The 22,491-nt window shown below is 46.3% G+C and overlaps 1 protein-coding gene across 1 annotated transcript in view; it reads right to left on the bottom strand.

Moving 5' to 3' along the window:
• The window catches only part of LOC138652111 (B-cell receptor CD22-like), a 54,032-nt gene that overhangs the window by 4,204 nt on the left and 27,337 nt on the right, over positions 1 to 22,491 (bottom strand). Inside the window, exons 5-9 of the mRNA XM_069742852.1 lie at positions 11,013 to 11,300; positions 9,845 to 10,102; positions 8,280 to 8,522; positions 5,496 to 5,592; positions 2,385 to 2,451 (exon numbers count right to left, since the gene is read on the bottom strand). Coding sequence (XP_069598953.1) covers positions 2,385 to 2,451; positions 5,496 to 5,592; positions 8,280 to 8,522; positions 9,845 to 10,102; positions 11,013 to 11,300 — 953 coding nt within the window. The remainder of the gene's footprint in view (positions 1 to 2,384; positions 2,452 to 5,495; positions 5,593 to 8,279; positions 8,523 to 9,844; positions 10,103 to 11,012; positions 11,301 to 22,491) is intronic.

Genomic DNA, 22,491 nt, shown 5'->3' with positions numbered 1-22,491 from the left:
TGGGCGTCTCCGGTCCGCTCCGGCGCCTCCTATCTTCTTTCCATGACGTCCTCTTCTGATCTTCAGCCACGGCTCCGGCGCAGGCGTACTTTGTTCTGCCCTGTTGAGGGCAGAGGATAGTACTGCAGTGCGCAGGCGCCGGAAAGGTCAGAGGCCCGGCACCTGCGCACTGCAGTATTTTGTCTGCCCTCAACAGGGCAGAGCAAAGTACGCCTGCGCCGGAGCCGTGGCTGAAGATCAGAAGAGGACGTCATGGAAAGAAGATAGGAGGCGCCGGAGCGGACCGGAGACGCCCATCCGACCTGACCAGCAGCGGGACCGCCCCTGGGTGAGTATAATATAACGTCTTTTTCTCCTTTTTCAGGTAACATTGGGGGCTTATCTGCAGCATTACAGAATGCTGCAGATAAGCCCCTGATGCCAGTGGGATTACCTCACCCGCGATTTTCGGGGTGACAGGTTCTCTTTAAAGACAATTAAAGGGAACCTGTCACCTGAATTTGGCGGGACTGGTTTTGGGTCATATGGGCGGTGTTTTCGGGTGTTTGATTCACCCTTTCCTTACCCGCTGGCTGCATGCTGGCTGCAATATTGGATTGAAGTTCATTCTCTGTCCTCCATAGTACACGCCTGCGCAAGGCAATCTTGCTTTGTGCAGGCGTGTACTATGGAGGACAGAGAATGAACTTCAATCCAATATTGCAGCCAGCATGCAGCCAGCGGGTAAGGAAAGGGTGAATCAAACACCCGAAAACTCCGCCCATATGACCCAAAACCAGTCCTGCCAAATTCAGGTGACAGAGTCCCTTTAAAGAAGCACTCCCATTAAAGTTTTTATGTTCTTAATGTAATGCAATCATCACATTACATATGCACTTTGTACTTATAATTGCTCATTTTGCCTTTCTACACAGTCAATTCTTCTCTGGTCTTTGTAGAAACTGTTATGCACCTCTCTAGGATCCATGCCTTGATTCCCTCTCCCCGTCTGGTTGACTGTACTTCACGTTGGGCTTTGCCGATGGTCCTCCATTATCCCATGAGAGCATCAGAGAGAGCCTCAAGTAAGACTCATTGTAAAAAACTGGCACTCAAGTTAATTGGTCTATTTCCAATTAATGAACAAGTCAGATCGGTTGCTTTTGTTTGAAAATACCTTCCACTTTGTGAATCCCTATCGCCTTTCATGTCTCACTTCTATGCCCTATTATTATTATTATTATTATTATTTATTGTTATAGCGCCATTTATTCCATGGCGCTTTACATGTGAGGAGGGGTATGCATAATAAAAATAAGTACAATAATCTTAAACAATCTACAAGGGATGGGTGAGAACACAGTAGGTGAGGATAGAGCTGGTCATGCAGTGGTTTGGTCGATCGGTGGTTACTGCAGGTTGTAGTCTTGTTGGAAGAGGTGGGTCTTCAGGTTCTTTTTGAAGGTTTCGATGGTAGGCGAGAGTCTGATGTGTTGTGGTAGAGGGTTCCAGAGTAGGGGTGATACGTGAGAGAAATCTTGTATACGATTGTGGGAAGAGGAGATAAGAGGGGAGTAGAGAAGGAGATCTTGTGAGGATCGGAGGTTGCGTGTAGGCCCTATGGTCCTCAATAGGTTCATGTCTGTGGTCAAGACTGTCAGTGCTCCAGCTTCTGACTGTGAAATCAATCAGATCATGGACTGGAAGAATGTGCGCTATAAACTCCTTTACTTGATCAACTGGAAGGGATTTGGCCCTGATGAGAAATGTTGGGTGCCTAAAAAGTTATTGAATGATCCAATGTTACTCAGGAAGTTTCATGCCAAGCATTTTCTTTCTTCCATTAAGGTTTCATCTGTGATTGGCCCAAAATGGGGCTAGTGTTACACATCTAGCCCAGATCCATGCCTTGCTTTCCTCTCCCAAGTCTACTGAACTCTACTGTACTCCACTTCGAGCTTTACAGAAGGTGAGCACTCCCTACCATTTTGTTTTCCCTTTAATACTTGGATAAGTCTCTATTGAGCTTTTGCATTGTTTATCTAATACAATGATTGCAATATATTAAGTTGGTAAAAATTTTGATGACAGCGTGTCTATAATTTGCAATGGCATACAGAGTCAATGAAAAGTAATATACACGGTGAGCCATTTATATGGATATACCTTGGTGGGCCATGTATATGGATACACCTAAATAAAATGGGACTGGTTGGTGATATCAACTTCCTGTTTGTGGCGCATTAGTATATGGGAGGGGAAAAACTTTTCAAGATGGGTGGTGACCATGGCGGCCATTTTGAAGTCGGCCATTTTGGATCGCATCTTTATAAATGGCCCACCCAGGTGTATCCATATTAATGGCCCACCCTGTAGATAAGTATTGACCAGTCAAAAACACTCACCTTAAGGGAAATCCTGGTAGTTGTCCCATGAATTGGGGAAGTTGGAGGATCAGCTTTCTTTTTTGTTCTATTGAAATAATAATATTTGAAATTTAGAAACAGGGGATTGTAAATGTCCAGCAGAGATAGAAGGCAATCAGTAAAAATAACAAATTATAAAATGTATGTTTAAGTAATTGAACAGGAAAATTTTACTACTTTTCATTCTAAAAGAATAATTTTGTAGACAAAGTAAATTTATGTAATTTATTAATCCTTTCACGGTGCCTAAAACTGGTCTTGAATTAAAGATTTTAAATCGCTAAAAATTTTTTTTTTTTTTTAACAACGATGACAATATTTATCTGATTAGATGTTTTACGTGTCGTCAGCTCCGAGCCGGTGAAGTACAGCATAAGGCACAATAGGCAGGTAGGTAGCAACCACCTGCCTGTTAGTGCTTAGGCACATTTTTTTTCCCAAGTCCTGGATATCCCCTTTAATCAATTCAAGATCAGACTATTTCCGCCATAATCATGCACATTTTTTAATACATGCAGTTTAGAGTACTGTAACATTTTTCTTCTTCGGATATTTTTGCATGTTTATTTTATGATATATGGCACGTGATTTCTATATTATTTTCATGCGCTTTTCTTTTTTTTGCCAATATCTGTTTATATCAGTTGAAAAATAAAGGAAATATGTAACTGTTTTTCACAATTTTTAATTACCACTGAAATAAATGTTAAATTTTGTTTCTCTTTCAATACCAATTTTTTGTACGATGATGGGACTAGTAACAGCAAATTTGATTGATTCTTTTCATTTTTGCTTTTTTTTTTCCTGCTACTTATTTAATCATTTAGTTTTTTTTTTTTATTTGTACATGTATTTATTTGTGTTTCATAAGATCATCAATGACTTTAGAGGCGCATTTTAACTTTTAAATAGTTTTTATACTGCCTGGTTTACCCTGTAACTGGGGCTGGTATATTAGACCAAGTTATAGGAGAAATTCAGCTTCATGGCTGCATAGCGGAGCTGACTTGGTTTCCTAAAACCCAACAGCGTTTTCTCCCTCCATACACCCACCAATCACATAACAGCTGCATCTGAGGATGACAGCACTTCCTAAATGGTGTTTTTTTTAACTAAATGTTGTGTACACAGCGCTTGTTTAGCACTGCATGTATAGTCAAAGACAGACAGTAATATTTACGCTGTGTGTACACGTTGCGTTTTTTATGCGGTTTTTCCTGATAAAAACGCTATAAAACCACAAAAAAACGCATACAATAAGCATCCCATAATTTAGAATGAGTTCCGCATGTTTTGTGCACATGATGCAGTTCTTTTCCGCGAAAAAAACGCATCGCGGTAAAAACCACAGCATGTTCATTAATTTTGCGGTTTTTTGCAGATTTCCCACTACAAAATTGCATTGGGAAGTGTCCGGAAAAAAACGCGTCAAAACCGCGGCAAAATCGCGGCAAAAACGCATGCGGTTTTCTTGCGGATTTCTTGCAGAAAATGTCCGGCTTTTCTCAGAAATTTTCGGCGAGAAATCCTGAACGTGTGCACATATCCTTAACGGTACTTGCTGGAAATGGTAATTGCTATACATCTGGACTTTCCTTATTATGAAAGTGACTGTGTCTGAGGCCGGTTTCACACGTCAGTAGCTCTGCTATGTGAGGTGACAGTTTCCTCACGTACCGGAGCCACTGACACACGTAGACACATTCAAATCCAATCATCTGTGCAGATGTCATTGATTTTTTGCGGACTGTGTCTTCGTGTGCCAAACACGGAGACATGTCAATGTTCGTGGGAGCGCACGGATTACACGGACCCATTAAAGTCAATGGGTCCATGTAAAACACGTACCGGACACGGACGTTGTCCGTGTGCAGTCCGTGTGCCGTGCAGGAGACAGCGCTACAGTAAGCGCTGTCCCCCCCACATGGTGCTGAAGCCGCGATTCATATCTTCTCTGCAGCAGGGTTTGCTGTAGAGAAGATATGAATAATCCTTTTTTTTTGTTGTTTCTCGTGTTTAACATAAAGATCCCTGTCCCCACCTCTCTCCCACCCCCTGTGCGCCCGCCCGCTGTTCTTAAAATACTCACCCGGCTCCCTCGCTGGCTGGCGCTGCTTCCTGTCCTGGCCGCACCTTCTACTGTATGAGCGGTCACGTGGGGCCGCCGATTACAGTCATGAATATGCGGCTCCACCTCCCATAGGGGCGGAGCCGCATATTCATTACTGTAATTGAGCGGACCCACGTGACCGCTCATACAGTACGGATTTTTTCAGAAAAGGGCGTCCCAATATTGATTTAAAAATGACAATGACATGATTTCCTATTTTGAAAACATTCATTTTACAAACACAACACAAAAAAATTGGACCTAATTATAGAAATTATAAAATCTTAGTTGCTAGAAGCTAAAGATTAGGCGTCCCCAAAAAAAAGGACGTTGGTAGATAATGGGTTAATCATCTGTGGGCGGTCTGGAAATAGTTAAAAAATATTATGTACCTCCCGAGAAATCGTACAAATAAAAACTAAACACAAAATACAATTGAATGTCATTTTTATAGCATGTTCAACACTATATAAAGAAAAATTAAAAAAAATTAAAAAAAACAATGCTAGAGTTGCTGTTTTTGCTCATTCTGACTGTAAAAAAAGGAAAGAAAGAAAAAAGAACAAAATTCATGTTTAACTCAAAATGTTACTGAATAAACTGTCAGAATATGACAAAGGTAATAAAACACTGAAAACTTTTGAAGTTGGGATTCTTCTTCAACTTACAATATGTAGAGAACATGGTGTATATACTGCATATTGAAAGATGCAACACTTTTAACAAAAAAAGTTTTAACTTTTATTGTGTTAAAGGGGAAAATAAAACTCTCTACCAGATTTATCATCTAATTTATTTGTGGGACTGTTCTGCAAACCATAACAGAAAAAGAAGAGTGGTTTTTGCAAATTTTACATTCAAGAGGGTGTACATGGACATTTCAGGGGCATTGATTGGTAGAAAACAGCAAGGCTAACAAACATTCACTGATTACGGATTATCACAGTGATAATTATGCTCTTAATATTTATTTTTCTTACCTTAGGTAAAAAACAATGATCAGAATTAAAACGAGAAGAAAGAAAACTGCTGCAACTGACCCCAAAATCAGAGGTAGAGGCATATTTGATGTCTCACCTGTATGGAAGCAGAAAAGATAAAGTGGGTCTAAGAAGGGAAACATCAACCACTTATCAATATTCCAAGGGTGCTGATTAAACTGAAAAAGAAATATATACTTGTCTCCCAAACAATAGCAATTGTTCAAACAAGGCTCCAGCTTACCAACTTCTTGGAGTTGCTCCCACCTTAGTCTCTGCTATCAAGGTAACTCCTCTGCAAGAATGTTACAATTTGGCAATACATTTCTTCTACTGTGCACTGCACCTCTGCAATCAAGTTACCCAATTTCCAATACATTTCTGCTATTTAAATGCATTTTGCATCCTAGTAATTAAGTTTGCCATTTCTACTTTGCTACTTTACAGTTAACCATATACATGCTGCAATATCCTGTTTGCACAAATATCTACTATTACTGTGTTTATCCACAATCCCTGAAAGCAAGTTATCAGACTGATCATTAATCTACTGATCCCATGTGTAAACACACACCTGACTTTGCTTTATATGGTGTTTTTTGTCCAATTGTCTGTTTGTTGTGCTGCATTCCCTCCTATTTTAGTCCCTATTAATGCATGTGTTGTCTATTAAGACCAACTCCACTGCACCATGGCCTCACGTTCATGCTTCTAACCCTTATCTTCAGAGGCCATAAATGGCCACAGTATAAACATGCTTGTACACATTGCCCGTATACCAACTTCTCCTCCGGCTCATCTATTTGGTTTTGCTGTAGTTTCATGTACTGTGAACAAACAGAGGCATGACTCTCCCTTTTTGAGCTAGACATTTTATTTATATAGCTTCCCATTGGCTGGTGACTGAGCAGTCAGGCCGGTTTCCTGCTCTACCCTTATCTACATTGAGTTCGGCTGACACAAGGTAAGGTTTAAATATTAGAGATAGGACAGGACCTTCCTGATTGGTTACACCTTGTCGTGGTGGGATGTCTCTTATGCTGTATTGGTCAAAAAAGATAAAGCAAAACAGGGACTCAGAAAAGTAAAGTTTGGCAGGCTACATCTTTCATATGCTCAATCCCTTTTTTATACCGTTAAGAATTGTGGCAAGAATTGGACAATTGCCTAGCTTTTTACCTTGTATTTAACATGTCCCATCAACCAGTACATTTCATTTTAAATACTAGTGCCTTACTAAGAATATCTAAACCTTACAAATGTTATTTTCTTTTTAAAAGATTCTCCATCTTGTAAATTCGCATTACTCAGATGTTTTTTTTGTTTGTATTAACTAGCCACGGGTCCATCTTGAACTCAACATTCACTTTCAAAAAACTGCTAAAATCCATTTTGGTCAACAGAAGTTGATAAGACAGCTCAGTGAGGTATCTGTTAAGGGTCGAGCTCCCGCCTCTGCACAGGGGGAATCTCGGGCCATCTCCTCTGCGGTCTCCCATTCTTCTCCTGCCGCAGTGGAGCCTGCTCAGCGGAGACGTCAGTCCCTGCGTCTCGCTCAGTCTGACTCTGAACGAGTAACTGCTGTTTTTCCTGCTTCTGCCATTGAAGTCAGTGTTGGGCAGCGGCGAGCTGACGCTTCTAGGACTAAGTCCTGCTTTTCTCGTTCTGAGCATGCCCAGAGTAAGATCTCTCAGTGGAGATCGAGGGTCACATGTTCAGATACTGCAGCTAAATCCATAGGTCCTTCTAGGAAGGTCCTGTAGGTGCTCACGCTCTGTGGCAGCCTCTCATTGGTCCTTCTTGGAAAGTCCTGTTTTTGCTGCAGCTATTTAAGGCTCTCATGACCGCACGGCCATGCGCTAGTATTGAATCAGTTATGTGCATGCGCCAGTGTGGTCACATTTATGTGTGTTCAGGGACTCGGCTGAAATAAGCCCCTAGAATACCGGCTCCTCCGGTGAGGAGATTATATGTTTGTTTTGCCACACACTGCCTTCAGCTTGGCAGTTGCTGGATACTCCTGTGAAGTCAACAGGGTTCCGCATTTCTTAGTTGCCAAGATCTCAGCTGCTGACTCGGGGCATCCTCTGGCGCGGGCTTAAAAGCCACCGAGGGTCAGAGTGAGATCTGGCACAGCATCTCTGTGAAGTAACAGAGTGCGTTTCTACCGCCATATAGGTCTGCCCTTTGCCAGCAGCAGGTCCTCTCCTGCACGGTGGACCCCGAGCTGCGAACGCACCAAATAACATCTCTCAAATTAACTCAGTGCGTTCAGCCAGCCCTAACAGTATCAAATTACAGTTCTTTGCTACAGTTTATGGAAAGGGGAGTAAAAGGATTAAAGCTAGAGAGAAGCAGATATTGACACAGATATTACTGCAGCTTTCCAGTAAGTGTGTTATTTCATCATAGAGTTGGATTCACACTTACACTGCTCAGTAATGCTGCATAATGCCTGCTGCTTTTTCCGAACAGCTACTAGATATAGATAGTCGAACAAGAATCCCTCGTGTCTTTGTATGCTGTATATGGGAGGCATCTTAGTATTTAGTCACCTTTGACTAGGTCAGAGACAACTAAAAATTAAGAATAGAACCTATAGAATGAAAATTAGTAAAAAATGCAAGTTACTTGTTGTAAAAAAATGTGTATACATATCTGAAACTTATTCTGAAAAGGCACATGAAATGAAAAGTATGCTTTACTTCCATATATGAAAAAATAGAATTTATGTAATACGTGCAGAAATTAATTTTAGGCAGTTTCTGGTTTCAGAACCCTTACCCTTATTGTGGATTGCCGCAGAGGATGAATTCCCAGCAATATTGTGAGCAATACATGAATATTGCCCTGAGCTTGCTTCATTGTTGTATAATGTCAGAGTCTTCCTCATCTCATTTGGCAATATAGATCCATCATTCATCCAGGTGTAGTGAGTAACATCAGGTCGGCTGCTTTGGAAGACACAGATCAATTCAGTAAATTCACCTTTATTCTTCTTGATGATGTGAACCTTAGTTGCTGCATCTACAGAAGGGTGAAAATCAAATTTGCATAATGATCGTGGGTAGCACACAGAATCTGTGACACCATCAGTGATCCAACAAGGTATACAATAAAAATTATGTGAAATATTAGGTTACATAATACGTAACTCTTCTCATTTAGGGGTATTTTATATACCTGCCGCCTTCAACTCAAAAATATTTCACGGATCCGTACATTCCTAAACCAAGAATCTGCAAAAACCCTAGTCCATGCCATCATCATCTCAAGCCTTGACTACTGCAACCTCCTGCTCTGTGGCCTCCCCTCGAACATTCTTGCTCCCCTCCAATCTATTCTAAACTCTGCTGCCCAACTAATCCACCTGCCCCCCCGCTATTCCCCGGCTTCTCCCCTCTGTCAATCCCTTCACTGGCTCCCCATTGCCCAGAGACTCCACTACAAAACCCAAACCATGACGTACAAGGCCATCCACAACCTGTCTCCTCCATACATCTGTGACCTCGTCTCCCGGTACTTTCCTACACGCAACCTCCGATCCTCACAGGATCTCCTTCTCTACAATGCCACAATGCAAATGTAGTTGTGTAGTTTTTCACCACCAGGAACAGCTGATCGGTGGAGGAACTGGGTGTCACACTCACATCAGTCTCAAAGATAGGCCATCAATATGTGTTGAATGAGAGTGTTTTGCACAAGCTTGTGAACCGTCACAGCGTTATGATGTCACGACATGTGATTTTGCACCATTATATACAGAAGTCCCAGCTCACTAAGACAGCTCTAAGGATTTCAGTGGGAGTGATAGTGATTAGACGATGTGGCGATGACCGGATAGATGACTTTGCGGAGTGGAAGGGTTGGACAGATGATCAATAAGATAAGTATAAGGCTTTTAAAAAAAATGATACTGGGAAAATCTATATCTTTGTACCGTGTTAGCCAGTAGATAGAAAAATATTCAAATTTGAGAGTCCTCACTGGTTGAGACCTTTTAATGGCTAACTGAAGAGATGGCAACAAATGGCAAGCTTTCGAGACTACTCAGGCCTCTTCATCAGGCTTAATCATCTTTTCAGGTAGCCATTAGGTATAATCTAGTGAGGACTCTAAAATTTTAACATTTTTAGAATTTGTTTATATTTTGATGGTTTTATATGGTTTAGAAATATGGCGTCAAGTGGCCGCCATTTTGCCAAACCTGTATGTAAATAAATTTTAAAAAATCCTAATTATGACAAATGTATGGTTCAATTCCACTCAAATGTATTCACTCATGTCTACCAATTAGCATATTTAGAAAATATACATAAATCAATCATAATTCCAGGTTGTATACTTACACAGTACAGGTATCTCGGTCAGGGCTGATTCTCCTCTCCCCACATCATTTATTGCAGCACAGGAATACGGCTCCTCGTCCCAGGTCACATTCCTCACTGTGATCTCCCATCCTCTGTCGGGTAATTTGGTTTTGTCTTTCCCTTTGTACCATTCATACTCATATACTTCAGACTTGGAGAAGCTGCTACATTGTAAAGTCACATCGCTTCCTTCCATTAATTCATCATTCAAAATGACAGTCACATTTTTTGGTGCATCTGTGGATGGAAAATATCATCATGATTTATTACTCTAACAAATGTTGGCCAAAATTATTACATTATTAAAGGGTTAACTGTAGGGCAATGCATGTCATTGCACACCAGTGTCATGTATGTGAAAAAGAGCTTTGATAAATGTAGTGTACGCTGGGTATGTAGGCTTTGTTAAGGTCAAGGGACGTGTGGAGGACACTAGCGTACGATATTGTACAATCTCCGTTACAAGGTATTGGTGGAGTATATGGTCCAAAAAAACGATTATGAAAAATAAAGACTTCAATGGATTGTTGTTCCATGCTTAGGATTGGTTATCAATATAAGATATGTAAAGGGGCCTACTTTGGACACCCCACCATTCAGCTTGGGCTACACGTAAAACATCTCCAATTGGAAGGCTGGAAATGGCTGAATGTTGTTCAAGACCGTCTTGAGTCATCCCATAGACAATTATTAAAGGAGAAGTTGAGCATGTGTATCTCCACTCCAGTCAAGATTTGGCAAGGCAGAACCTAGTTCTCAAAACCCACAACCTTGTTTTCAGAGTCCAGTGTTTGGATACGAGCCATCGATAATTTATAGACTATCCTAAGGCTAATGGATAGCTTTCATCTTACAATAACCATTTGGACTATTTGTGTAATAAATATCTAATTCCAGGTACAAATAGAATTTCCTTACCATCGGAGTCTATTTGTTATATCCATGAAGTTTGCTTTCCTATCATCATGCTATGATACAAAGGATAGACTAATGAAAATTCACCTCCCGACCTTCTTCATTTGAATAATTTTAGAAGATCATCTATATATTCCAATACTAATGTAGGATTTGAGAATTCAAAGTTATCACATATGTAAGTGAATGTAGAGTGTATTATTTATGCTATCTCATCACTAAGAATACGTACAGTTGATGGTCAGCGTTCCTGATGTCTCAGTCCTTAGTCTATTCAGATATGTAGCCGTGCACTGGATAGTAGACCCATCATCCATGTATGAAGGAATATAAGTGAGATTTGATTCTTCTCTCCAGGATCCTCCAGAAATCTCCACCGACTGATTATGAACTTGACCCGGCTTGTTCCATTGTAAAGAAGGAGGACTGGATCGGCACGTATGTACTATTGTACATTGTATGATGGTGGCTTCTCCTTCAGTCATGAGCATCAACTTATAAAGCTGAATGTCCGCTCTATCTGTGGAATTTTGTTTTGTCAAACAACATTACTCATTCTAATCCATCAACAGATATTATTTTCAAGACTCTATAAAGAATTTCAGTAAGTTTCTCTAGTCATAAGTGCATGGACAAATGCTGAGGTCCTTGGAGCACTCTTATGATCAGGACATAGCATGGCCATCCTGTCTAATACCCCTGGTGAAGCATAGGAAGTGATGAAACGTGTGGCTAGATGTTTTGTGCTGCCTAATCCAATCCAATTTTGAGAACATTTTACAAAATACCGTAATCCATGTATCTATCGAGGCTGTTCTATCTTTTTTACACATGCTTTGCTGCTATATTAATCCTTTTTAGTGGAAGGTGTTATCAGTAGTGTTGAGCATTCCGATACCGCAAGTATCGGGTATCGGCCGATATTTGCGGTATCGGAATTCCGATACCGAATTCCGATACTTCCCGCGTATCGGATACCGGAATCGGAAGTTCCCAGAATTCAAACTGAACGCAGCAGCCAATGAGGAATGATTGGAAGTGTGGGCACATCCTGTTTAGCATGGTGGGCATGTAAGTACTGGCAAGGCTTGGATTGGCTGCTGAAATGATGTCACTCTGCACTATAAAAAACGCTGCCGCCATTTTGCGCTCACTCTGCTGTGATTTCAGTTAGGGACAGGACGCTGTGTTCTAACTGAGGGCCAGTCGAGCTAGCTAATTGCTTTATTTTCCTTTCCAAAGGCTAATTTAGCAAAACGCTGTGTGTTCTTCACTGATCACTTTGCTCTTGCCTTGCAGCGCTGTTTTAACAGCGTTCTGCAAGGTCTCTGTGTGTGTGTGTGTGCAGCTCACTCTGTAGTCTGTGTGCAGCCATATACCCGGTTGTATTCAGCTCAGGGGGGGTTCACACTGACTCACACAGTTGTCCTTTTTTGCTCTTAGTGCAGCCTGCTGCACATTTTTTCTCAAATTTCCTATTAGTGTTTTTCCACCAGTCTCCAGCTCTATTGTGGAAAAACACTACATAGGATAACCTAGAGGGGGGTTTTTGGGCCTTGCAGCGCCGTTTACGGCTGTCTGCACGGTCTCCGTGTGAGCCCAGCTCGCCCTGTAGTCTGTGTGCAGCCATAGCCGGTTGGATTCAGCTCAGGGTTCGTTACTGGCTCATACCTTGAGAAAAATTTTACTTTTTTTCAAATAGTGCAGCCTGTTTAAAATTTGAAAAAAAAAAATTCCTATTAGTGTCTTTCCACTCGTATCCAGCTAAATAGTGGAAAAACACTATATAGGATAACCTAGAGGAGGGTTTTTTGGCCTTGCAGCGCCGTTTACGGCTGTCTGCACGGTCTCCGTGTGAGCCCAGCTCGCCCTGTAGTCTGTGTGCAGCCATAGCCGGTTGGATTCAGCTCAGGGTTCGTTACTGGCTCATACCTAGAGAAAAATTTTACTTTTTTTCAAATAGTGCAGCCTGTTTAAAATTTGAAAAACAAAAATTCCTATTAGTGTCTTTCCACTCGTATCCAGCTAAATAGTGGAAAAACACTATATAGGATAACCTAGAGGAGGGTTTTTTGGCCTTGCAGCGCCGTTTACGGCTGTCTGCACGGTCTCTGTGTGAGCGCAGCTCGCCCTGTAGTCTGTGTGCAGCCATAGCCGGTTGGATTCAGCTCAGGGTGCGTTACTGCCTCATACCTTGAAAAACAATTTCCTTTTTTTCAAATAGTGCAGCCAGTTTAAAATTTGAAAAAAAAAATTCCTATTAGTGTCTTTCCACTCGTATCCAGCTAAATAGTGGAAAAACACTATGTAGGATAACCTAGAGGAGGTTTTTTTGGCCTTGCAGCGCCGTTTACGGCTGTCTGCACGGTCTCCGTGTGAGCCCAGCTCGCCCTGTAGTCTGTGTGCAGCCATAGCCGGTTGGATTCAGCTCAGGGTTCGTTACTGCCTCATACCTTGAGAAAAATTTTACTTTTTTTCAAATAGTGCAGCCTGTTTAAAATTTGGAAAAAAAAATTCCTATTAGTGTCTTTCCACTCGTATCCAGCTAAATAGTGGAAAAACACTATATAGGATAACCTAGAGGAGGGTTTGTTGGCCTTGCAGCGCCGTTTACGGCTGTCTGCACGGTCTCTGTGTGAGCGCAGCTCGCCCTGTAGTCTGTGTGCAGCCATAGCCGGTTGGATTCAGCTCAGGGTGCGTTACTGCCTCATACCTTGAAAAACAATTTCCTTTTTTTCAAATAGTGCAGCCAGTTTAAAATTTGAAAAAAAAAAATCCTATTAGTGTCTTTCCACTCGTATCCAGCTAAATAGTGGAAAAACACTATATAGGATAACCGAGAGGAGGGTTTTTTGGCCTTGCAGCGCCGTTTACGGCTGTCTACACGGTCTCCGTGTGATTTAAACTAGCTCTGTAGCCCGATCTGCACCAAAAAAAAAGTTAAGTTCACCAAACACAACTTAACACTTGTGTAGGCCACATTTGAAAAATAATAAAGTTTAGTCCACAATTTACAACATTAGTGTTTCTTACACCTGTTAGGAGGAGCATTTCAGGAATAAGCACACTAAGGCCTTAGTACTTTTCTGCTTATCTTTATCTGTCAACCAAGATGAAGAGGGCAGGGAGTAAGGCACGTGGGCGTGGGCGCGGAGCAGGGAGAGGAGCAGGGAGAGGACGTGGTGATTCTGTGCCTGCTGCGGGCGCCGGTGACTCGTCGTCACTCAGTTTCAGCAGGGAACAGTCCTTCATGCGCAGCTTTGTCGGAGAGCGCCGTGCACCGCTGCTACGTGAAGACCAAATTGAAGCCGTTGTCGGGTGGATGGCAGCTAACGCCTCGGCATCGACTTCAGTTAGTGCCACATCCTCTCAGGCACAGAGCACTGGAGAGCAGCCATCTGTCTCTTCACCACCTGCCAAATTGGCCAGGCAGTCAGAGAGCCCAGGACAGGAGCCGTCTCTACTTCTGTTCTCTGAATCTCTTGGCTTGGAAACAGGGGGCCAGCCAAGCAGCATTGGAGAAATGGAAGAAGAGGCAGTGTGCAGTGATGCCCAAAAGCTTTATCTCTCTGACTCTGAAGAGGCAGGTGGGCCAGTGCCTCCGGTGACCACAGCGCAGTACGCATCTGATGATGAAACTCAGGTGCCGCTTTCTGATGCGTACTGTGCTGCCGAGACTACCCAGGAGGAGCAGTTGGTGGCAGAGGGTAGTGGAGATGATGAGGTCCTTGACCCATCGTGGCGTGAGGAACAGGAAGGTGGTGGGAGCAGCTCTGAGGAAGAGCTTCCCCTTACGGGCCAAAGAGGGAGAGGGAGGGGGAAGACTGCGGAGCCTGTAGCCTCCACTTTGGCACCCGTTAGGAGCCTGTCTCTTTCCAAAGCCAAAAAGGGCGATCCCAAGACTTGCAGTGCCTGGTCCTTTTTTGACACAGTTGCAGATGACATTTGTTTTGTCAAATGCAAGCTGTGTCATCAGAAAGTAAAAAGAGGTAAAAGTGTCAGCAACCTCAATACCACAAATATGTGGAAACATGTGCGGAACAGGCACGCGGTGGAGTTACAGAAACACAGTGAAGACGTAGGCCAACCAACAGCGGCAGCTACCACCTCTTCATCTCGTGTTGCCTCTTCCTCCACTGTTGTCCAGAGACCTAGTGTAATTCCACCCACAGCACCACCTTCCCAGTCATCCTCACACTCCCAGTCTACTCTACAGCCATCGGTAGTCCAGGCATGGGAGAAAAGGCGGGCATTCTCGGCCAACCACCCCCGAGCACAGGCTCTGAATGCAGGCATTGCCAAACTGTTGTCCCTGGAAATGCTCTCGTTCAGGCTGGTGGAGACTGACAGCTTCCGTGACTTGATGGCATTGGCAGTCCCACAGTACAAGGTGCCCAGCTGCTTTTACTTCAGCAGGCAGGCTGTCCCTGCCCTGCACAGGCATGTTGAGGCAAACATAAAACATGCGCTACTGAACGCCGTCAGTAGCAAGGTCCACCTCACCACCGATGCGTGGACCAGTCAGCATGGACAGGGGCGATATGTTTCCCTCACTGCCCATTGGGTTAATGTTGTTGAGCCAGGTACCGATCGTGCGAGTGGCGCAGGACGTGTCCTGCCCACTCCAAGGATTGCAGGAATCCAGTCTGTACGCATCGACTCCTCCTCTTACACCAGTTCCTCTGATTCCTCTCTGCAGGATCCGTCACAGTCCACCTCCACATGGACCCGTGAACGTTTACCTATGACCGACATGAGCACAGCCGTGGCCAAACGTCAGCAGGCCGTCTTGAAACTAGTTTCATTGGGGCATCGAAGCCACACAGCGCAGGAGCTCTGGAATGCCATCAAGCAGGAGAGCGATGTGTGGTTACTGCCAGCGAATCTCCAGCCAGGCATGGTAGTGTGTGACAATGGCCGAAATCTGGTGGCAGCTTTGGCCCTTGGCAACCTCACTCACATCCCATGTCTGGCACATGTGCTCAATTTGGTTGTGCAGAGTTTTCTGAGGGACTATCCGGATCTTGATGCCCTGCTGCACAAGGTCCGCCTAGAGTGTGCTCACTTGCGGCGTTCCAGCTTGGCCAGATCCCGCATTGCTGCTCTGCAGCGCCGATTCCGCCTTCCGGAACACCGCATCATATGTGACCTACCTACCCGGTGGAATTCCACGTTACATATGTTGGAGCGGTTGTGTGAGCAGCAGCAAGCAGTTATGGAGTACCAGCTGCATCAGGCGCAAAGAAGTCGCAGTCAGCGCCGATCAGACTTCACAACCACAGAGTGGGCCACTATGAAGGACGTCTGCCAGGTTTTGCGTCCTTTTGATTATTCCACGCGGATGGCAAGTGCAGATGATGCACTAGTCAGCATGACTGTCCCCCTTATCTGCCTGCTTCAGCAAACTTTGCAAGGGTTAAGGGATGATGTGGTGGAAGAGGTGGAGGATGAGGAGTCACCTTTTCCATCAGCTTCTGGAGAGTCAGCGCCACGTGGTTCCTCACAAAGGGGTACGCAGGGGCCAATTTGTGAGGAGGATGAGGAGGAGTCAATGGAGGAGGAAGAGCTCCGTCCAGAGGAGGGAGCGACACAATTGTCCAGTGGTCAGTGTGTACAGCGAGGGTGGGGTGATGACGAGCGGGCAGAGATCATGTCTCAAGCAGGGGACAGCGTTTCTGGGCCAGTTGGCACTCTGCAGCACATGGTGGATTTCATGCTGCAGTGCCTGAGAAACGACCGCCGCATCGACCACATTCTCAACATGCCTGATTATTGGGTGTTCACCCTCCTCGATCCTCGCTACCGGGACAACGTCCAAAACCTCATCCCTGCGTTGACCCGGGAGCGTAAATTGCGGGAGTACCACGACACACTGGTGAATTCCATCATCTTCTCCTGTCCAACTGAGAGGAGTGCTGCTAGTGCTTTACAAAGCAGCTCAGTGCGTCGAGGCAGTGGGGGAGGCTCTGCCCAAAGAGGGAGCAGAAGCAGTGCCTCTGCCCAAGGCAAGCCCAGTATGGCACAACTCTGGCACACTTTTGTGTGCCCGCCCCAAATGTCTACACCATCACCAGCGGCTCCAGTCAGCAGGAGGCAACGGTTCCGTCAGATGGTGACAGACTACATGGCTTGCCCTCTTACTGTACTCCCAGACGGCTCTTCCCTGTTCAAGTTTTGGGTCTCTAAGCTGTATACATGGCCAGAGCTAAGCCAGTATGCATTGGAGGTGCTGGCTTGCCCTGCGGCTAGTGTCTTATCGGAACGTGTCTTTAGTGCCGCAGGTGGTGTACTAACAGACCGTCGCATGCGACTATCCTCCGATAACGTTGACCGGCTTACTTTCCTGAAAATGAACCAGGCCTGGATCTCGCAGGAATTTGCCACTCCTCTGCCTGATTAAGTAATTGGGTGTCATCCAGGTCTCCTGCTGTGTTCATCTTTCTACCACCTGAACTGCTATTCCTGGGCTCCAACACCGCCAGTTGCGGCTCAGAAGTGCAGGCTGCACAGTAAAAACATACGACCCAGTGTTATTGGGTTTCAGTAACGTCAGTTGATCCCCAGCTGTGTAGCCGGCAATGTGTCCTGCGACCGCCACGCTGGCACAACAACCTAAATGTAAGGGAACCTGTCCCCCCCCCCCCGTTGTTTGTTACTGAAAGAGCCATCTTGTGCAGCAGTAATGCTGCACAAGGAAAAGGTAGCTCTTTTTTTTTAGCTCTTTGCACACGCAGAACTTAACACTTATAAAATGTGTTCACTGATACCGTTATACCGTGCCGGAGCTGGGACTTTCCTTCGTAATGTGACGCAGCACAGCCGTCATTCCTACCCTCTTGGTGCCATGCGCTGCCTCCTCAGCGTTGTTTTAAGCTGTCACGGAGCCTGCGCTGTTCTGTTATCCCTTGGGCATGCCCTATTTGCGCTGCCTGTCTTCTGACATAATTTGGTGTCAGGCTGGCTGCGCCTGTGCGGCCGCGCTGCCCGAGATCCCGCCTCGCAGTGTCTTCTGATTGAGTCACACTGCGGGCCTGGGATCCATGGGCATGCGCAGTGCATATCTTCCCCTTGGGCTCTCGCTCATTTCCCTCCGCCTTCTTTAGACTGTGCGCCATCAGCTGATCCCTAGCATGCCACGGCCGTGACACCGCACAGTCTGAAGAAGAGGGAAGGAGGGGAGTGAGAGTCGAGGTTATGCACTGTGCATGCCCATGGTTCCAAGGCCCGCAGTGGGATTACGTTAGATGAGACTGCGAGGTGGGATCTGGAGCAGCGTGGACGCACAGGCACTGACAGCCTGACACCAAATTATGTCAGAAGACAGGCAGCGCTAATTGGGCATGGCCAAGGGCTAACAGAACAGCGCAGGCTCCGTGACAGCTTAAAACAACGCTGAGGAGGCAGCGCACGGCATCAAGGGGATAGGAATGACAGCTGTGCTGTGTCCCATTACGAAGGAAATTCGCACCTCCGGAACGGTTTAACGGTATAAAGGGACACATTTTTAGTGTTTACTTCGGTGTTTGCAAGGAGCATAATTAAAAGAGCAACCTTTTCCTTTTGCATCCTTAGTGCTGCACAAGATGGCTCTTTCAGCTACAAACGTCTTGGGGGGGGGGGGGTTAAAGGTTTCCTTTCAACTTGCTCCAATCAGGCTTCGGCCTACACTCTGTTCCTCTGCTCCTCCTGCTGTCCCTGGGCTCTAACACCGCCAGTTGGTGCCTGGAAGTGCTGTGTGCACAGTCAACAGTCGCTCCTCTGTTATTGGGGTTCAGTAACGTCAGCTGATCCCCAGCTGTGTGTGCGGCAATACCTCCAATCTGATCCTCCTGCTGTCCCTGGGCTCTAACACCGCCAGTTGGTGCCTGGAAGTGCTGTGTGCACAGTCAACAGTCACTCCTCTGTTATTGGGGTTCAGTAACGTCAGCTGATCCCCAGCTGTGTGTGCGGCAATACCTCCAATCTGCTCCTCCTGCTGTCCCTGGGCTCTAACACCGCCAGTTGGTGCCTGGAAGTGCTGTCTGCACAGTCAACAGTCGCTCCTCTGTTATTGGGGTTCAGTAACGTCAGCTGATCCCCAGCTGTGTGTGCGGCAATACCTCCAATCTGCTCCTCCTGCTGTCCCTGGGCTCTAACACCGCCAGTTGGTGCCTGGAAGTGCTGTGTGCACAGTCAACAGTCGCTCCTCTGTTATTGGGGTTCAGTAACGTCAGCTGATCCCCAGCTGTGTGTGCGGCAATACCTCCAATCTGCTCCTCCTGCTGTCCCTGGGCTCTAACACCGCCAGTTGGTGCCTGGAAGTGCTGTGTGCACAGTCAACAGTCGCTCCTCTGTTATTGGGGTTCAGTAACGTCAGCTGATCCCCAGCTGTGTATCCGGCAACGTGTCATGCGACCGCCACGCTGGCACAACTAAAATGTAAGGGGACCTGTCCCCCCCCCCCTAGGCGTTTGTTACTGAAAGAGCCACCATGTGCAGCACTAATACTGCACAAGGGAAAGGTCGCTCTTGAAATTATGCTCCTTGCAAACGCTGAACTACACACTCATGTAATGTGTCCCCTCACACCGTCCAACCGTCCCGGAGGTGGGACTTTCCTTTGTAATGTGACGCAGCACAGCCGTCATTGCTACCCCCTTGGCACCGTGCGCTGCCTCCTTAGCGTTGTTTGATTCCGTCATGGACCCTGCGCTGTTATGTTATCCCTTGGCCATGCACAGTTTGCGCTGCCCGTCCTCTGACATCATTTGTTGTCGTCCTGGCTGCGCCTGTGCGTCCACGCTGCCCGAAATCACACCTCGCAGTGTCGTCTAATGTGATCCCACAGTGGGCCTGGTATCCATGGCCATGCGCAGTGCATATACTAGCCTCTCACTCCCCTTCTTCACGCTTCTTCAGACTAGGCGGCGTCAGCTGATCCCTAATAGCATGCCACGGCCGTGACGCCGCACAGTCTGAAGAAGCAGGAAGGAGGTGAGTGAGAGGCGATGATATGCACTGCGCATGCCCATGGATCCCTGGCCCGCAGTGGGACTACATTAGATGACACTGCAAGGTTGGATCTCGGGCAGCTTGGACGCACAGGCACTGCCAGCCTGACACCTACATGATGTCAGAAGACGGGCACCGCTAACTGTGCATGGCCAAGGGATAACATTACAGCGCGGGCTCCGTGACAGAACCAAACAACGTTGAGGAGGTGGCGCCCGGCACCAAGGGGGTTGGAATGACGGCTGTGCTGTGTCACATTACAAAGGAAAGTCCCACTTCCGGGATGGTTTGACGGTGTGAGGGGACACATTATATGAGTGTGTACTTCAGCGTTTGCAAGGAGCATAATTTTCGGAGCCACCATTTTCCATGTGCAGTATTACTGCTGTACAAGATGGCTCTTTCAGCAACAAATGCCTGGGGGGGGGGGGGTTAAAGGTTCCCTTTCAACTTGCTCCACTGCAGGCTTCGGCCTACACTCTGCTCCTCTTTGATTCCCTGGGTTTCAACACTGTCAGTTGCCACCTGGAAGTGTTGTCTACACAGAAAAAACACTAGGTGATGTGTCAGTGGGGTTCAGCACCGCCAGCTGTTCCCCTGCTGTGTAGTCGGCAACGTGTCCAGCACAAGCCACGCTGGCACAACAGAAGAAAAGCTGCCACCAGTGCAGGCTTCGGCCTACACTCTGCTCCTCTCCTCCTCCTGCTGACCCTGGGCTCAAACACCGCTAGTTTTTGCCCGGAAGTGCTAGCTGCACAGAGAAAAACACCAGCCAATGTGTTAGTGGGGTTCAGCAACGCCAGCTGTTCCCCTGCTGTGTAGCCGGCAACGTGACCTGCAAACGCCACGCAGGCACATGAACTGAAATTAAAGGGAACCTGGCCCACCCCCCCAGGTGTTTCTATGTATAACAGCCACCTAGTACAGCAGTACTGCTGCATTTGTACAAGGTGGCTGACTTTTTCTCCTTGCCCACGTGGAACTCAACACGTACAAAATGTGTCTCATTGAGACCATTCCACTGTCCCTGAGGTGTGACTTTCCTTTCTAATGATACGCAGCACCCCCCTTGGTAGCGTTTCCCGTCTTTTGTCATCATGGTTAGCTGGCTGCGCCTGTGCATCCGCCCTGCTAGAAACAACGCCCCTCGTTGTCATATTTATTTTGTCAGCGAGGGTGTGGTTTATGGGCACGAGCAGTGCATATGTTCGCCTGTCTTAACTCATCTCCTTCCGCCTTCTTCAGACTGTGCGGCCTCCTGGCCGTGGTAGGCGATAAGGGATCAGCTGAGGCCGCCCAGTCTGGAGCAGGTGTAAGGACATGTGTAAGCGGCAAACCTATTTACTGCACAAGGCCACGAATCCCAGCCACGCAGTGTGATTTTTTGAAAACACACTGTGGGTCTGGGATTCATGTCCATCGCTAACCGCAACGGCCGACATGAAATGAGGTCAGAAGACAGGAAGCGCTCACAGCGCATGGCCAAGGGATCACAATAGCGCAGACTCCTGTACAGCAAACAACAACGCTCAGGAATCTGCGCCCAGTACCTAGGTGCAAATTTTGACACCTGTGCTGCGTCTCCTTAAAAAGACAAGTCACGCCTCCACAACTGTTTGACAGTATAATGGGCTAAATAGTGTACGTGTTTTAGTCAGCGTGTGCAAGGAGCAAAACAAATAGAGCAACCTTTTACTTGTGCAGCATTAATGCTGCACAAGGTGTGGCTCTTGTACCTTGCAACACCTGAGGGGGGTTAAAGGTAACCTTTCAAATTGGTTCAACTAGGCTTCGGCCTACACTCTGCTCCTCTCCTGCTGACCCTGGGCTCAAACACCGCTAGTTTTTGCCCGGAACTACTAGCTGCACAGAGAAAAACACCAGTCAATGTGTTAGTGGGGTTCAGCAACGCCAGCTGTTCCCCTGCTGTGTAGTCGGCAACGTGTCCAGCACAAGCCACGCTGGCACAACAGAACAAAAGCTGCCACCAGTGCAGGCTTCGGCCTACACTTTGCTCCTCTCCTCCTCCTGCTGACCCTGGGCTCAAGCAACGCCAGTTTCTGCCCGGACATGCTAGCTGCACAGAGAAAAACACCAGCCAATGTGTTAGTGGGGTTCAGCACCGCCAGCTGTTCCCCTGCTGTGTAGTCGGCATCGTGTCCAGCACAAGCCACGCTGGCACAACTGACCAAAAGCTGCCACCAGTGCAGGCTTCGGCCTACACTTTGCTCCTCTCCTCCTCCTGCTGACCCTGGGCTCAAACAACGCCAGTTTCTGCCCGGACATGCTAGCTGCACAGAGAAAAACACCAGCCAATGTGTTAGTGGGGTTCAGCACCGCCAGCTGTTCCCCTGCTGTGTAGCTGGCAACGTGTCCTGCAAACGCCACGCAGGCACATGAACTGAAATTGAAGGGAGCCTGCCCCCCACCCCCCCAGGTGTTTCTATGTATAACAGCCACCTTGTACAGCAGTACTGCTGCATTTGTACAAGGTGGCTGACTTTTTCTCCTTGCACACGTGGAACTCAACAAGTACAAAATGTGTCTCATTACAGACCATTACAATGTCCCTGAGGTGTGACTTTCCTTTTTAATGACACGCAGCACCCCCATTGTTAGCGCTGCCCGTCTCCTGACATCATTGGTTAGCTGGCTGTGCCTGTGCGTCCCCCCTGCCCGACACAACGCCCCCCGTTGTCTCATATATTTTGACTGCGAGG

This window comes from Ranitomeya imitator, chromosome 10, assembly GCF_032444005.1.
Source record: "Ranitomeya imitator isolate aRanImi1 chromosome 10, aRanImi1.pri, whole genome shotgun sequence".
Lineage (NCBI taxonomy): Eukaryota > Metazoa > Chordata > Amphibia > Anura > Dendrobatidae > Ranitomeya > Ranitomeya imitator.
Note: the sequence above shows the minus strand (reverse complement) of the source record. Positions and strands in the feature narration are given on the sequence as shown.